A 16,811-nucleotide genomic window follows, 5' to 3' on the forward strand; every position below is an offset into this window, starting at 1 on the left:
AAATATAATAAGATTATCAAATTATTCAAAACCTGAAATACTTGATGATATCACCTTCAAATTATCGGAATATAACTAGTTGACCTGGCCTGATCCAGATTAAAAATTCTATGATTACACATCCGAACACCGAATAGGCGAATACTAATGAACCCACTAAAATATATTCTTGGCTCAGCAACTGCGTCTATGTAGTTATATTCTTACATGTAACTGAATCTTGATTAAAACATAACATAAACAAAATAGTATAAAATAATATTGGTTTAAAAAGTTATTGGGAAAGAAACCATTTTGTCAAGACGTTGATAGGGAACGGGTCCTCTATTTTGGGCTCATTATGGGCTGTCAAAGAATCAAGTGTGTTCATGAGATATATAGCCCATTATATTAGCTCACTGGTATGTTCTCACAATTAGTTTTTAAAGATGGGCCAAAACCTTTTGTATTTATCTACCGATATAATTGTTGGAAAACTAGAAGCAAAGTAGCAAACAAAAACTAAATATTATAAATACTTCATTTTAATTATATAAATATAATAATACCGTTTAACTTTAAACAAATCCCGTTTTTAATGAAGATCTCATGAAGATAAACCTTTGAAGATGGACGTTTAACAGCTTGAAGAAGTAAAGATATAGTATTCTTTAACGATATTTTTAGTCTTTTCCATAATTTCTTTTAATGTACTTGTTTGCTATCATCCTCATGCCACTATTTACCTTTGACAAAAATGACAAGGTTCAATTGTATTTTCATGGGATAACGTCAGTTTTGTCGCTGTCTAACACTTTTCCAGACTAATGAATCGATAACACTATGCAAAGAAAATAGAGACGTAACCAAAACAAGTTGATTACTTGAGTAGAAAGTACCTCAAAGCGGCCTTCATAATGTACTTGCTTTTTAGACCAATAACGATATTTCTTAGTAATTTAGAGCATGTTTGGGATTGAGTTTGAAAAATGCTTATTTGCTTATTGGTGTTTTCAAAAAGCCAATAAATTAAAATATGTTTGGCAATTACAAAAAAACTTTCTTATTTTAGATTTTTGAAATGGTTGAAAAACAGTTTTCCAAAAGCCTCAAATTCTGTCTTTTCAAATAAGCATTTTTCAAACGCAATCCCAAACATGCTCTTAATTTCAATTAGAGTGTGACAATGAATTAATTTATGTTTTCATTTTAATTCTAGGTTTAAACTTTGGATTGTAATAAAACCAAAAACATAATTTATTTCTCCAGAATCCAGATACAATAATTCAATTGCTAAACAAATAGCATAATGACACGTGTGAGCTTATGAATGTTAAAAGTAAGGACGCACGTCAGCATGTTTGCCATGTAGGACAAGTTGGGTCCCAGTATCTTCGAAGTGAATCATGGGACGGAAGACGCAAAGGAATAATACTATGTGGATTTGCGAATATGCGGTTTTCTCCGGGTTCTCAAATAATAATGTCAACAAGCTGGCTGCTGAATTGACCAATTTACCCTTTCCCAAACTCAAAATAACCATCTTGCCACGTACGAAGTGTGCTCCAAGAATTGACGTCTTTCCCTCCATTGCTTCTTCAATTTTATTCTATCGATTTGATCCAGGTATATTTGTATCCTAAAGCTCGTGGCTTGATATGGCTCGATTTGAAATTGAAAGTTAATAGGTGTTTGATTATTACAAAAAACATTTTTAGTTTAGTTTTTTTTGAAATAGTCAAAACAGTTTTTTAAAAGGTATAAATCCTGACTTTTTAAAATAGTTTTTTTGAAAAAGTCAATAAGTTGTTTTCAAACTCAATCCTAAACATGCTCTGAGCCAAGTCGGCTCGGCTCGGCTCGGTTAAAAAGCTACCTTAGTTTGGCTCGCTCATTAACTTGGTTCGGTGTGAATCGGATAATTTACTTTTAATATGTTTTACTTTTATACACATGTATATTACTAAAAATGTTTAAAACAAAAAAAAGGGATGTGTCACTCTCAAAACTCTTGCATTATTGCTCTTGCGAGTTGGTTCGAATGCTAATGAGATCTTATTTTGTAATCGGTTTTATATGATCATATATTTCTTTTATGTTATTCGGTTTAACTCATTATGAACTTATTTTATATTCGAAAGAAAATTATTACTATTATTTTTTTTTAAACTGAGTCAAGTTGAGTCTAGCCAAGACAGCTTAATTTAAAACCAACCCGAGCTCAAGCTCAAATTTTTCGCTTGGTTTTTAAATCGAGAGCTTCTCTGACTTGGATCTACTCATAAACAACCCTATAGACTTGTTAAGATTATATTTTGATGTCTTGTTCATATATTAACTATATTTAATTCTGATTATGAGGGAATTAATATGCTTCAACATGCTATATTACTTCTATCTTTAAAGAGCCGTAAATCATATTTGTTTTATTTTATTTATTTGATGATAATATTAATTTATGAAACTCTTTGTCGATATACATAGTTAAATATTTTGGTATTTAAATAAGGGCGGTGAAGAGGAAAATCGTGGTTTGAGCTACCACGCATGGCTACTGATCATGGTACACAACACGTTGTTGTCATTCTTTTCTTTTAAAAATATGGGTTAAGAGTAATTAAATGTAAATAGCTAATTATAATTAAAATATGTTCTATGAGAAGTTTGGAAAAAAAAAAACTATTCATATAATCATTTATTTTAATGATTTTTTTTTAAATTAATGGATATGATGACCATTATGAATTTATGTTAACTTTTACGCTTTTCATCACAAAATTAGAGAGAATAAATTTATTGCTACCAAAATGTTCTTTGTTTATTTGCCATTACCAAAGGCATAATTCTAAAATCTACATATATTATCAAATACTTTATTTAAGGGTACCTTGACATTGGATTTCTTATATTTTACTTTTTATTGTTTATTAATAATGTACATTTTCTAATAAAATTTTATTTTAATATTACATGTAATGAAGGATTTGCTGAATGCTGAGTTTTGAGAGTCATGATCGGTCACTAGTGAAAGAAATAATATAAATTTATGACTGTGTTTATCTTTTTGTTATGACTGTGTTTATCTTTTTGTAATTTATTTGAAAGCGGGTTTCAACTTTATTGATTTAAAGCGCTGAAAAGTTCTATGCAAATATTTGTAATGATTATATTTTCAATAATAAATATCAAACCGATTAAACACGTAGCATACAACATATTTTAATCTAATCCACTTAAGTTTCCTGTTTGACACGCAAAAAATAAATAGGTGTATGTCAATTAAGCCACACTATTTTGGTTTAATTATATAAAAGTCAATCACACTTTTTTATGTTTAAAGATCACTGAAAGTCAAAACTATAAATGGTTGTACATGGTAACGTTACTTATTTTTTAAGTTTTCTTCTGGTTATTTTTTAATATTGTAAGTTAAATGAATGATTATTAGGACATTATCAAATTTACAATTTACAAATATGGTTTATTATTTTGTCGACTGAAAATGGGTTACACTAAAAGTTTCCGTCTCAAAGAAAATATTGTTTAGTTTTTTCAAGACTTCTATTTTCGTGCAACTGATTCTTGTAGTTTTACAATAAGAAAACTATAGCAATATAATATTTTACTCATATGTACTATAACATGCAGTATACATAGATAAACTTATCAGAATTCTTTGTAGGTTTTAGTTTCAATCTACAATCCTTTTTCTTAACTATATTATAGCGTTTACATTTAAATTTTTAGCAACTTATGTATGTGAACTCATTTATGACATATGCTACGTGCTATATTCTTAAAAAAATCATGAACAATTTTTGAAGTAGGTTAAATAAATAACAAAAAAATATATAATAAGCCTTACAAAAATTCTGGTGCTACACAAATGTTGAAAATAATACCCAAACCGAAATTATTTATGTTCGTGTAAATCAATTTCAATCCCCAAACATAACTCTTGTGAGTATTGGTGTTCAAAACAAAAACTGGCTTTTTGACTCCCATCTTTCCCACCTCTAAAGCAAAACAAAAGGTGGCTCTTTGACTCAATCTTGGCAACGACTAATACGTATTGATGGAGTAACCATTGTGGCGGTGGTGGCTTGTTAATAAACTAGAATTTGTAGAAGGTTGAAGATATGTTCTTTCATAATAATAATAAAATGCATTTCAAAATGGTTTTAATTATAACTATGGCTTAGCTACATTTCACAAGTTTAATTTGAACGCCATTGGCGTTAGTCGGGCGACAGGGTAGAGACTAGCGATTAATCAGACTGAAATTTATGTGTAATTTTTCAAATATGCATACATATGTATCAAATTTTATGTCTAAATTTTACAAGTATGACCGATTTTGACCAAATAGTAATTATTAGCAACTAATTTGTGTGGTGTCGACTAGCGATTAATAGGCAACGCCTAAGCGCTATTTTTACAACCATAGTTTTGATCATGACAAATAAACTTTAGGTTTTTAGAAATTTGTTTTCTTAAATGACATTTTTGAAAACTGAGTCAAATTTAATGGGACTTTATCGACATTTACACGAAATAAAATGATACTCTCTATCATGTGTTGAGGATAGTACAATAAAACTTCGATAATTTAATACTCGATAAAACTAATAATATGTTCGGCCCCCAAATTAGGACTGGTACAAAATTAGACCCCAATCGATAAAATAATAAAATAATATTTTTTTGAAATCCCATATATTGGTCCCATCAAAACTATAAATTAATAATTACTAAAATATTTCAAAATTTTAGAATTGTCTGGTAAAAAATGAATCTGAAGTCACTTATTCTTTTATGAACTTCAAATATATATTGAGTTCATCTTTAAATCTCTCCATTGCACTTAAAAGTTGAGACACTGTATTCTCGGTGTGCAACAAAAAGACGTGAAGAGTTGTTTGCAATGCTTCTTTCCGAGTGACATTCTTAAAACAACATGGCTTTGCATACTTACTAATGATCCATATAGGAATTTTTTCCGAGCCATCCTTATTGCAACAGATAACAATTGTAAGTCTTTCCTTGTCCTGTTTCCTATCTTCAAGTTGTTTTGTTGCAAGTGAATGGTCAGCTTGTAACCTGTAAAACAAACCAGCTTCATCCATATTAAAACATCTTTCATTAGAAATTGATTAATTTTTCCCTTATAGACTCCAATTTATTCTCCATGTCATGTGTGTCGACTTAGCCAGTTTCCCCTAATCGGCGATACGATTTGATACCGTGCCTTAACTTGAATTTCTCAAGCCAGCCATGTGAAAGTTTATGCTCAGGAGAATCCTGTGGATACAAAAGCTTCAACGCCTCAACCGCCTTCTCTATGATTAACTCTCCTGTTATATTCACACGCTCTTGATGTTGGAGAAATCATTCATAAACAACTTTCTCCACGTCCGGAAACTTGGCTGCTTTGTAACGCTTGCTAGGAACTCCGATGATCTCTTAAGAGTGCTTGAAATTGTTCCTTGACTAACTTTCAAATCAAAGTTTTGTCAACCCACTGCATCAAATCTTGTTGAGTGTATCCTTGGTGATCTCTCTTATATTCGCATAATAGTTTTCGTTGCTAATAGGTGTTGTTTGTTAATGTTTTGACTTCCAAATGTTTTATGCACATGTGTCTTGCGTTGTTGAAGGTGGAGTTGTTCATCCATGTGTGGTATATATGCTTAAACTTGACACTTCTATATTTGTAGTTTTTATACAACTGTTAACGTAAACAGCCATTAATTTTTCACAAACCATATTTTAAAACAATTACCTTGCCGTTAAAAAGAGCTATTATTTCCTTTCAATTTCACTTTTTGTGGTATCAATGTGAGAAGAAAAATACCTATAATTCCTATAATTTAAAAGTAAACGAACAACAATTGTCTTAACAATAATGTATATGATTAGGAAATTATCACAATACCCACCGTCCAACAAAAGCAAAGGGTAGTATCGTCATCTCCACTCCACTCCACTCCACCTAATAAAAACAGGTTATTTAATGAAGTAGCAAATACAAAGAAAATGCAAGGACATTATAGTAATATAATATTCCAAAGTGATCGAATAAAACCTTATACTATAAAAGTAGTAAGCCATAAGCCAATCAACTCATAAAGGATTAGATTCATCACAGATGCATGCATAAAGATATAGATATATAGAGTAAGAAACAATTTTCATCGGATATTCCGAACTGATGTATGTACATACAGGTACCATTCAACATGAGTAACAGTTTCATAATTATTAATTTGTTCTTCTAATTATTAAGTTTCAATTTGCAGGAAAAATAAAACAAAATTGAAGCTTCATCAATGGTTTCCATTACAAGGCCTCTAGGAATCAAATTCATAGAAAGCATCACAAGTTCAAACATATCATTTAAATCCCATCAAGCCATTGTTCTAACTGTCACGTTTCTAGCTTACACCAGCTACCATGCTGCTCGTAAAACCACCAGCATCGTCAAAACCGCCCTCGATCCCCAAACCCCAGACGAAACCGAGCAATCGGGCTCATTTTTGCTTTCGTGGGTTTTGGGAACGGGCTGGGCCCCGTTTGACGGGTCAAACGGGACGGGCTTGCTCGGTGATCTTGATTTGGCTTTCTTGTTTGTGTACGCGGTTGGGATGTTCTTTTCGGGACATATTGGGGATCGAATGAATTTAAGAATCTTTTTAACGATCGGGATGATGGGGACCGGGTTATTTACTTCGTTGTTCGGCGTCGGATATTGGGCGAACATTCACGTGTTTTATTATTATTTGATGGTGCAAATGCTAGCCGGGTTATTTCAATCGACCGGATGGCCTTCGGTGGTGGCGGTTGTCGGGAATTGGTTCGGGAAGAGTAAAAGAGGGCTTATTATGGGTGTTTGGAACGCGCACACGTCGATTGGTAACATAACGGGCTCATTGAGCGCTTCGTATTTTTTGAAATACGGGTGGGGGTGGTCCATGGTGGTCCCAGGTTTGATGATTGCCTTTATTGGAGTTGTTGTTTTTATGTTTTTACCTGTTGATCCCGAGTCAGTGGGGGTGGAGAGAGATGAAGATGAATCAAGACAAGCCAAAAAGGGTGTAATCGAGCCTTTATTGAGCTCGGACACGAATATTGAGAACGGTTCGGCTATCGGGTTTTTTGAAGCTTGGAAAATACCCGGGGTTGCTCCATTTGCGTTTTGCCTCTTTTTTGCTAAGTTGGTTGCGTATACGTTTCTTTATTGGCTTCCGTTTTACATTAGTCACACAGGTACGTGTTACTCGTGGCCACTAGCCTGGGGCAAAATCAGGGCAGGGCCTCCTAAGGTTTTCTTTTAAAACTCACATTTTAACTAGAGTTTAAAACAGAAAATATCGTATGACTCTGACTAAAAAAAATTTGGATTCGCCGTTTTGGTATTTTATATGTTTTATAATTTATTATACGGATTTTTTATGTTAGTCGATCTAATTGTGTTATTACTTTTATAGCTATAAATGGTGAGTACTTATCAAACACAGCGGCCGGAAACTTATCCACATTGTTTGATGTTGGGGGTGTGGTGGGAGGAATTCTAGCTGGTCACATATCTGACAGGCTAGATGCCCGCGCTATTACTGCCGCGAGCTTCACATATTGTGCAATCCCAGCACTATACCTATATAGAAGCTACGGACATATATCCACGTCCATAAACATCATTCTTATGTTAATCATTGGGATGTTTGTTAACGGTCCGTATGCTCTCATAACAACCGCAGTTTCGGCTGATTTAGGGACCCACGGGTCTTTGAAAGGAAACTCTAAAGCACTTGCGACCGTGACCGCGATCATTGATGGGACAGGGTCGATCGGTGCGGCTATTGGACCGGTCCTAACGGGCTATATTTCAACAAGGAGTTGGAGTGCGGTTTTCACCATGCTTATGTTGTCGGCTTTTGTTGCGGGGTTGTTTTTGACTAAACTTGTGGTGGCAGAGGTGACAGCAAAATGTCAAGATTCACAAGGCGGCTCAAGCAGTGGCGCTCCTCCGTCCGGTGTGGTTGAAGAAGTCTGAACAAAATTTTTTGTGTGCCAGTGTGGTGTGTGAATAAAATTATTTGATATTTATTAACTTTTGGTCTTTGCTTCTAAGGAGGAGCAAAGATTAATGGGCCATGTAACATTCTATTGTTTTATTCCAGGTTTTAAGTTGTGGGAGATGATATGTATAGAATATTAATGTTTGTACGATTGTACATGTAATAATAAAATCATGGTTCGAATTACTTGATTCTTTTTTACTGCCTCCATATTTCAACTCTATATATTAACGAATTTTAGTGTAGCATTTTGTGGATATTCGCTACATTGCTCACTTGAGTGAGATTCAAATATGACACATAAAACATAAACAGTGTCACATCTGTGTAGATTTTTCCCTGCATGTAACTAAATCTTGATCAAAACATAAACAAAATTTCATAAAACTTCATGTTTAAAACACAGACAGGTGATATGATCATGTGATATACATTCGATTGGTCCGTTCATATCTTCTTTCTTTTTTGCAACTTCATAATTAAGTTATATATTATAAATAATTATAAAAATGCTATTAATATAAATAATCCCTTTTATCACAAAACCTGAAAAGACAAAAATTGAAATGTAGTTTTATAAACCAAACCAGTTTTTTTTACAAACCAAACCAGTTTTAAAACCGAACCAGTTTGGTTTTTGCATATTCCAAACCGGTTTGGGTCAAACCGGTTCGGTTTAGAAACCGGTTTAAGCATAGAAGTAGCCAAACCGATCCAGATCGGTTCAGGTCAGTTTTAAACCGGTTTGATTGAAAAATGCCCAAATCGCTATACGAACTGATGGTTTGATTCTGTTTGGGAACCGGTTCGGTTTCCGGTTAACCGGTTCCGAACCAGTTGTTTTTTCTACACCTCTATATCAAAGTATCAAGTTGCACTAGACCTGCAAAGCATTTTCTTAGGCCCAAAATGCCCCAATTAGTATCACCAAATGGGTTATCTAGTATTGCCTGCCTGGCCGGTAACTTATTAGTCTTTTACATTTATGGTCAAGATAGGCTTGGCTTTATTTGGGTAGGGGTGCACAAAAAAACCGGTTTCAGATCTGACCCGGCGGTTCTTATTCAGAACCGGACCCGACCCTACCCTACCTGCGGGTACGGACCAGGCTTTGGGTTTCTCCCCGGAACCGGTTCCACCAATACCCGGTCAAAATCCGACCCAACCCTACCCGAAACCCGAAAAAAACCTGGAAAACCCAGTCAAATATCCAACTATACCTGGAACCGGTTCCTACCAAGACCCAGTTTTGACTTCTTTGACCATGCCCGGTTCCGGTTCCTAAAAATACCCGGTTTGTGCACCTCTATATTTGGGTATGTATCATTGTATCTTAATCCATCATGTAGTGGACCAACATACATTATGCCATATAGTTTCAAGCTCGAGCCGAATAATCTTGGTTTTTGTGAACGACTACAATACACCTATCTATCACTACTACTTCTAAGCTACTTCAAAAGATAATCATGGTTTTGAGCTCGAGCCAAGTCATTCTGGTCTTCACTCCAAAAGGCAAGAGCCCTTGTCACCCAACCAAGGCTAGAATGGGAGTCATCTAGGTTTAAGTTCGAGGCGAGCTCGAGCTATGCATGGCTCGGGCTCTGCTTGTGAACAGCCGTATAACCAACTTAACTAACCGAGCCGAATGTCATGAAATTATAATAACACTTCTCCAGCAAACTTAAAAAACATATTTTCCTACTAATGCTAGCAAACCATAATATTCATTCATTGAAACCAGTCTAGCCTGTATCAGGGTTTAAACTTAGCAACCCCTGTTGACCAAAGTACATAATTAGCCTAGGCAATCTTCTAATAATTATACATCTAATATATTACCCTATACGCGCAAACCATTCATGAGCCTGGTGTCATTCAAATGCTTTCCAACAATATGCATTGCTTCCTTAAACTTTAAAGTCTCTTTCAACTGTCGGTGTGCCTCCAAAAGCTTGGCACGTCCGCGTATCATATCCTTCTCGAAACCTCTTTCAGCCAAATCGATGCATGCTTTCGTTTCCAACCACAAACCGTACTCTTTATTCGCATCTCTCCTCTTGCGTGAGCCATCTAAGAGACCTTCAAGCCATGACACATCCATTTTGAGCGCCTTTGCAGCTGACACCACACCCTCTTCTTCTGACATATTCATAACATCATTGGTTTGAATCCGCTCGTAAACTTTACAAACCGACTCAACCACGAATATTATCACAGAATTCACCTTAGATGCCCGTGCAAAGTCCCCATGCTTCTTCAAAATCTCTACAAGGGTCGGTGCAATACTTCGGTCCACTCTGTATCCTTTCACATAAACCTACAAAATAAAAGGATGCAAATTAGAGACGACTCTAACCAGCGTGTTGGGTTTAATGAGAGATTGAAAGATACATACAAAATCAACCGCGCTTTCATCCAACTCACATTCTTCCTGCTTGGGTTCTACGAGCTGTATATCGTCATCATGAAGTATCTACAAATTATAGCAATGCATTATACATGCTAAGATATTAGGGGCGTTGATCTTATTTATGATTCTTCATTTTCTTTTGTGTTAGAAATTAGCCAATAAGGGCCTGCCCGTCTGCGATTTGGGTTTTATTAATTGTTTAATTATGACTTCAAATTTACAAATTATAAAGATTTGAACTGAGGATTTCAAGATTTCAGTGTGCAGACTTACACTCTCATCTCCATGCATGATAATCCGAGTATCATCATTACCAGCGGGATTGGTTGATTGAATTGCATCTTCATCTTCCTCGTTTTCTTGACATGCGGTAACATTTTGGTCAATAACAGTTTGACCTTCATCGGTTTGACCTTGACCTTGACCTTGACCTTGAAGTAGAGCTTCGGCTTCAACTAAGTAAAGAGTTGTCACATATTTTATAGCCGGTGTGATCGCCTTTTCAGGACTGCATTTCAGCTGTAGTTCATACGCGTACAAAGCCTGTTGTGATGTTATGAAAAGCAATAATAATTTATTCATTTATGTTAAGAAACAACTTATGTAAACTAGCAAATAAACGTACCGCAAGAAAAGTCAACGGGCCATTGAAACGCCCACCGTCCCATTCGTCTTTTGTTCTCTTTAGGCAGGTTATAATATAACCACACCAGTCCATGTTAGGTATATCATCTTCATTATTAATTGATGCAAGAAACTTTTGATTAACCATTGCAACCTTAGTCGTCTCACCCAGTATAGAGTTGAAGACAACAAGAAAGTTAGCCTTAAAAAGTCTTCCACCTTTCCTATGTAATTTAAGCTTATCAGTTACATTTTTAACAGTTATTTTACTAGAAAGGAACTGGTCTTTCCATTCCTTTCTAATAATATCGCCTTTTCTCGCTGCTTTATTTTCTGACACGGGGATGTTTCCCATTGGCACTCCCAAAACATCATGCGCCTTCGAACGTGTTACTTCAATTATCGTGCTGCCAACGTTTAACACGCTCGTGTTATGATCATAGTTGACCAACAGCCAATGTCCTAATCCTGTTGGTATTTTATCTATGCTAAATGATGTTATTGATTCAAAGCCCATATCCTTAATATCAGACTTTTGATCAGCAGTTAACCCTCGTAACACGCTACACAAATCGGTTGGCGAGGTTGTCGTTACAATTTCTGTGTTTGTATATGATGCAAACGATTGTGTTGCTGGTAAGTCGTCTCTTGGCCGTTTTAGGCTTCTGCGTGTGGAACTCATGGTCTGCAAAACTGCTAAAAGTTACAATACTGCAAGCACACCATTTATTAATATCAGATAGATTGTTGTTAAAGTTCATATGAATTGCTATGAAAAGTTTCAAAAGTTTTAACACTATTTATGAATTTAAGCTTATGGATTTTAATATTAATTCTATAAAGCATAACGTGTGTTATAAATTTTGAACTCAGACAGTGATTTCAAGTCACAAGATGTTACACTACTAAACACTGTAGGGTCTCAAATAGGGTTGTAAACAGAGCTCGGCTCGTGAGTCGTTTTTTCAAGCTCGAGCTTGGCTTGTTTATTATTTATTAATTAATTTATATAACTTCTTAATAATTGTTTTTATATGTTGTATAAAACTTTAAGCGAACCAAGCTCAGCCAGCTCGAGCTCGGCTGTGCAGTATGAAATTAATATTATAAATGTCCAAAAAAGTTAAAAATAAAAAATACACTAGGCTTTGTTGGCCGTTTATAAAAAATACAGAAGGCTTGACATCTTTTCCACACAAGGGACCCGATAAATAAACGAGCTATATTTGAGGGTCATTTCGAACTTTTTATGGATAGATCTCAAGTAGCTTGAGAGCGGCTTGGCTCGTTTGCAACCCTAACTATCAAATTAGTGTAACTGATTAAAGGAACAAACAAGTCATACATTTCTCTCTCTAAAATGTATAGACTATTTTATACAGCAAGTGGTATGTATGGTAATAATATACTATATGCAAAATGCCAACATTTTGTAAGCATTGATCGCAAACAAAACAAAACAAAGAAGAGAAGAACGTATTTAGAGTTAGGATGCATAAAATAATATATACCAGATCTAAGTAAGAGGTGCTGCCGAGTTAGCGTTTGAAGATCAACAGCCGAGTTTGGTGTGTAGTGTAAAAAGTGAAAATGAAAGAAAGAAAGAAAAAGTGATGATCTTGATTCCTCTTGACTGGTATGTTGTTAACCATGGTTAGGTTTCACCAAACCTCCAGTTAACAACCGTTTACACTACTGTACCAAACGAGGATTACTTTTTATTTTCTATTTTACACAATAATAAAAACTTTAGTGTAATTTACATTTTATCCTATTCAAATCAAATAAAACAACATGGTAACCACCCGTCAACACTGTTTGTCAAACTTTTAACTATCATTGGGTAAATACTAAATTACACATAAATCAGATTAAAACGAACCAACATATAAAGTTTGATTAATAAGACCGTGAGCTATGATTCTATGACTATTGAATACATTACCTAAAATCGAAGCAACGGACTACCGGTGGCGACGGAATACCGGCGAGAAGAAATAACCGGCGATGAGCGGCGTCGATGGACTACCGGCGGTGTTCCAGAATTCAAGGTTAGCAGCAGCGAGCCGGTGACTACAGGCGGCTGTGTTTTAGACTTTTACACTGTGTTCCCGAGTCTCATTTAACGAGGGGAGGGGAAGGAAGGGGAATTATAACAGGAAAGAAAGCTAGAGGAAGGAAAATGTTTGATTTTATTTCGTGTTCCTAAGTTTAATAAAAAGGAAAGGAAAGGAAAGGAAAGGAAAGGAAATTAAAGATTTGTGCTGTTCCCGAGTTAAGAGGAAAAGAAAGGGAAGTTGCAATTTTTCTATTATACCATTTAAGTAAACTATAATAGAAGTTAGATATAAGGGTAATTTAGGAATTGATAGAAAATTATTATCAAACATAAGTATTTTCTCTTCTAATCTCTCCAATTTGGGAGGATGATAATATGTTCACATTTTCCAACATTTTCCATCCTTTCCCCTCCCTCCCCTTCTTAAAAAATCTCAGGAACATGATTTTTTCATATTTTCCCCTCTTTTCCTTCATCTCCCTCTATTAAATGAGACTCGGGAACACAGCGTAACGCATCCTTTTTTACAAGTTATCCATCATGACCGGTTGTTCGTTTATTTGAAATCCATTTTGACCCACGTGATTTATTTTTAACTTTTGAATATATCCATCTTAACCCCCCTTAGCATTATAGCTTACCCAAAACAACCCATAACTTTTGTATTTGAAATCCAAAATAACCCAAACTTACCTAGATGGGTCAGGATTGCCACCCTTAGTAAATAGCGTGTCTAATGGTTATCTTAGCTAGTCCAGGTCCAAAGGATAGACATACTTTGATATTTCACCACACTGATTTGAAGCCTAGCTGACCCTGTTTCAACGACTTGTAGTTACAGTCGTTACCTGATTTTAAATTAAAAATAGACAAAATGGCAAAAAACGTCCTTTATGTTTGACCTGATTTTCATTAGACGTCCTTTAATGAAAGAAATAGCAAAAGACATACATCATGTTTCAAATTCCTTTCACGTTACGTCCTTTGGCACTAACCAAGTTAATTTTTTTCGTTAAATATAGTTATGTGCAAGGCACACGAGGGTAAATTTGTCTTTCTACTCTTAAGGGACTATTTGTGTAGATTGTTTAAAGTTTGGGAAAAAAATAAAAATTAATAAAGATTAAAACATATATTTCTATTTCTCTCTCATATTCTCTCTCTCTCACACACACACACACACACACTCTCCTCCCTCTCTCTCTCTCTCTCTCTCTCTCTCACTGATTGATTCATCACCACCATCCACCACCGGCTCACTTCAAAACACCCCGTCGCCCCCACCACCTGTAACCAGCCACCCGTCGCCACCACTCACCGCCAACACCCCGCCGCCACCACTTGCCGCCAACACACCGTCGCCCAATTTCCGTCGTCGTCGAAGGGGTTGCCGAAGAAGATGATGTCAACCCCCAATTTCAGGATTGATTTTGGATCTAGGGTTAGAAGACGGTTCAGTTTATTTGCTTCATAAAAACCTGGTCCGATTCATCCCTCTAGATCTAGGGTTTTTAATTTTGCTTCATCTTCCTTTTTTATCTGAACCGACAGTTCAGTTTCATTGCCCCTGATGGTGGTTGTGGTGTTGGCAGCAAGTGGTGGCGACGGGGTGTGGAGGACTGCAAGTGGTTGTGGTGTTGGCAGCGAGTGGTGGCGTTTGGGTTTGGTGTGGTGGCCGACGGTGGTGGCGTTGGGAGTTGATCGGAGTGGTTGACGGTGGTGGAGTGAGCCGGAGAGTGATGGCGACGGGGTGATTGAAGAAAGAAGATGATGAAGAGAAGAAAGAAGCTTTTTAAGTTTTAATTATGAATTATTAAATAATTATATAAAATTACAAAAATACCCTCATGATCATATTTAACGTGAAAAATTAACTGGGTTAGAGCCAAAGGACTTAATGTGAAAAGGATTTGATACATAAGTATGTTTTCTGCTATTTTTTTTGCTAAAGGACGTCTACTGAAAAAACGATCAAACGTAAAGAACGTCTTTTGCCATTTTGTCTTAAAAATATAACATATTAGAAGATACAAGAAGGACAAGATTTTTGTCCGCATTTGTAATTATTATTGATTGTTTGCTTTTCAATTAGACTAGGTGTAGTGGGGCGCCCCCCCCCCCCTCCCCCAAAGCGCCGGTTCGTAGTTGTGTTTTGGTCTCCCGTTACAATGTCTACTTTAAAAAAAATCAATTATTTTCCTATATAATCACTAAGCATCTATAATATTCCTCACATTTTATAAACACTCTACAAAATTTGCACCAATCTTCACCATTTTTTTAAACTTTCTATTCAAAACACCAGCAAAATGGATTCTCACTTTTCGTCCAACAACAGACCTTTATTTATAACAAAATGGATTCTCCTTCTTGGTTATAAAAAGAACTTAAATACTGTCTTTTCGTATTTCAATCAGCAGACCTCTATTTATAACTTATAAAAGAACTTTGCTTGATAGCTGTATATTGGTAATCATTTTAGCCAAAGAAAAGATAATCAAATTCAACCTAAATGAACTTAAAAGGCTGAAAGCTCTAAACAACGGTAATTAAAAACTCTTTAATAATATGACTCAAACGAGGAAATGTTTTAAATAGTTATATGTATAATCAGTTCGATTCGTTTAGTAAGTTATGGCTTAACCAAACCATAGGTTAATTTAATTGTTCAGTACAGTTATGCCAGTTAATTCGAGTACGATTCAGTTAATTCGGTTTTTTCTCGTCCCTTCACATATGGACAAGCTTTGTGTGATGTATAAAAAGTTGTATATGTCTTTGAGAAGTGAACTAAGAAGGCGAGCATCTTGAATCCTACCAGAAGAACGGGTGGTATTTTAAATTTACAGCACTTGGTTCGGTATGGCTAGGTTAAGTTCGCTTATGACATATAGATACCGTAACCAAAGCCGACTCACAATTTTGGATAATCGGTTATTGCTTAATTGAACCATAATATGGGGAATGTTCATGTACAAAATGATCTTAACATGAGAACGCATTAAACAATACCAATTTAGAAAAAATGAGAAGGTAGAAAACATTACCAACTATAATACCAATCTACACTAGCTGGGTGCTCGCGCGATGCTGCAGCGTCAGCAATTTGCAACGCTATACTCGTTTTTGTTTATGTTGATTTGTCAATCATCTCGTGATATATTGTATAGTACTTTTGTTAGTTTTGTTAGTCGTGCAATATTTTACAAAAGTTCATAATATTAATTGTTTTTATTAGTAAGTTTTCAAGTTAATGGCATCAATGTGGATATCTATTTCATAAGCATTGCACGGTTTTCATATAAAACAAATTAACTGGTCCCCCACTCCTGCATTATATATAATATAGATATGTAAATTTGCAAATACTTAAAAAAAAGTTGTCCTATTTAAAAATCAAAAGATCATCGAGTGTAAATATTTCAACTTAAGTAAGTCATTCCCACTTTGATTGAGTGGTAAGATTGTTAATGTGTGAAATATAAGGTAAATGATTCAAACCTGTAAAATACAATATTTTCAAACAAATAAAAAAAACAACTTAAATAAAGATTAAATTATTCTAATGGTTTTAGTTTTGGTGGTAGAGGAATGACATATTTGTATTGGGATAACACATTTATTATAAGCATTTTTTGGTGATTTAAGTATTTAACAA

At 35.1% G+C, this 16,811-nt stretch overlaps 2 protein-coding genes across 2 annotated transcripts; one reads left to right on the forward strand and one right to left on the reverse strand.

The window, feature by feature from the left end:
- The first annotated feature begins 6,277 nt into the window (after positions 1 to 6,277).
- On the forward strand, positions 6,278 to 8,197 carry LOC143532796 (putative glycerol-3-phosphate transporter 1). Its single transcript, XM_077027741.1, has 2 exons — positions 6,278 to 7,245; positions 7,467 to 8,197. The coding sequence occupies exons 1-2, from the start codon at positions 6,309 to 6,311 to the stop codon at positions 8,030 to 8,032; spliced, it is 1,503 nt and encodes a 500-aa protein (XP_076883856.1). The 5' UTR covers positions 6,278 to 6,308; the 3' UTR covers positions 8,033 to 8,197.
- Positions 8,198 to 9,788: 1,591 nt separating this feature from the next.
- LOC143532774 (uncharacterized) lies at positions 9,789 to 11,776 on the reverse strand. Its single transcript, XM_077027725.1, has 4 exons — positions 11,096 to 11,776; positions 10,744 to 11,013; positions 10,456 to 10,533; positions 9,789 to 10,377 (listed from the first exon to the last, which is right to left on the reverse strand). The coding sequence occupies exons 1-4, from the start codon at positions 11,774 to 11,776 to the stop codon at positions 9,901 to 9,903; spliced, it is 1,506 nt and encodes a 501-aa protein (XP_076883840.1). The 3' UTR covers positions 9,789 to 9,900.
- Positions 11,777 to 16,811: the final 5,035 nt, after the last annotated feature.

This window comes from Bidens hawaiensis, unplaced genomic scaffold, assembly GCF_021521415.1.
Source record: "Bidens hawaiensis isolate Kalapana, Puna unplaced genomic scaffold, B.hawaiensis_p1.1 tig00009543_1, whole genome shotgun sequence".
Taxonomy (NCBI): domain Eukaryota; kingdom Viridiplantae; phylum Streptophyta; class Magnoliopsida; order Asterales; family Asteraceae; genus Bidens; species Bidens hawaiensis.

Excerpts from the sequence above, each read along its gene's own strand:
- LOC143532796 (XM_077027741.1), top strand. The coding sequence starts at position 6,309 with ATGGTTTCCATTACAAGGCCTCTAGGAATCAAATTCATAGAAAGCATC. Across the intron at positions 7,246-7,466 it reads GTTTTACATTAGTCACACAG|CTATAAATGGTGAGTACTTA; the intron begins GTACGTGTTACT and ends TTACTTTTATAG.
- LOC143532774 (XM_077027725.1), bottom strand. The coding sequence starts at position 11,776 with ATGAGTTCCACACGCAGAAGCCTAAAACGGCCAAGAGACGACTTACCA. Across the intron at positions 11,014-11,095 it reads GCCCGTTGACTTTTCTTGCG|GCTTTGTACGCGTATGAACT; the intron begins GTACGTTTATTT and ends ACATCACAACAG. Across the intron at positions 10,534-10,743 it reads TCATGCATGGAGATGAGAGT|ATACTTCATGATGACGATAT; the intron begins GTAAGTCTGCAC and ends TATAATTTGTAG.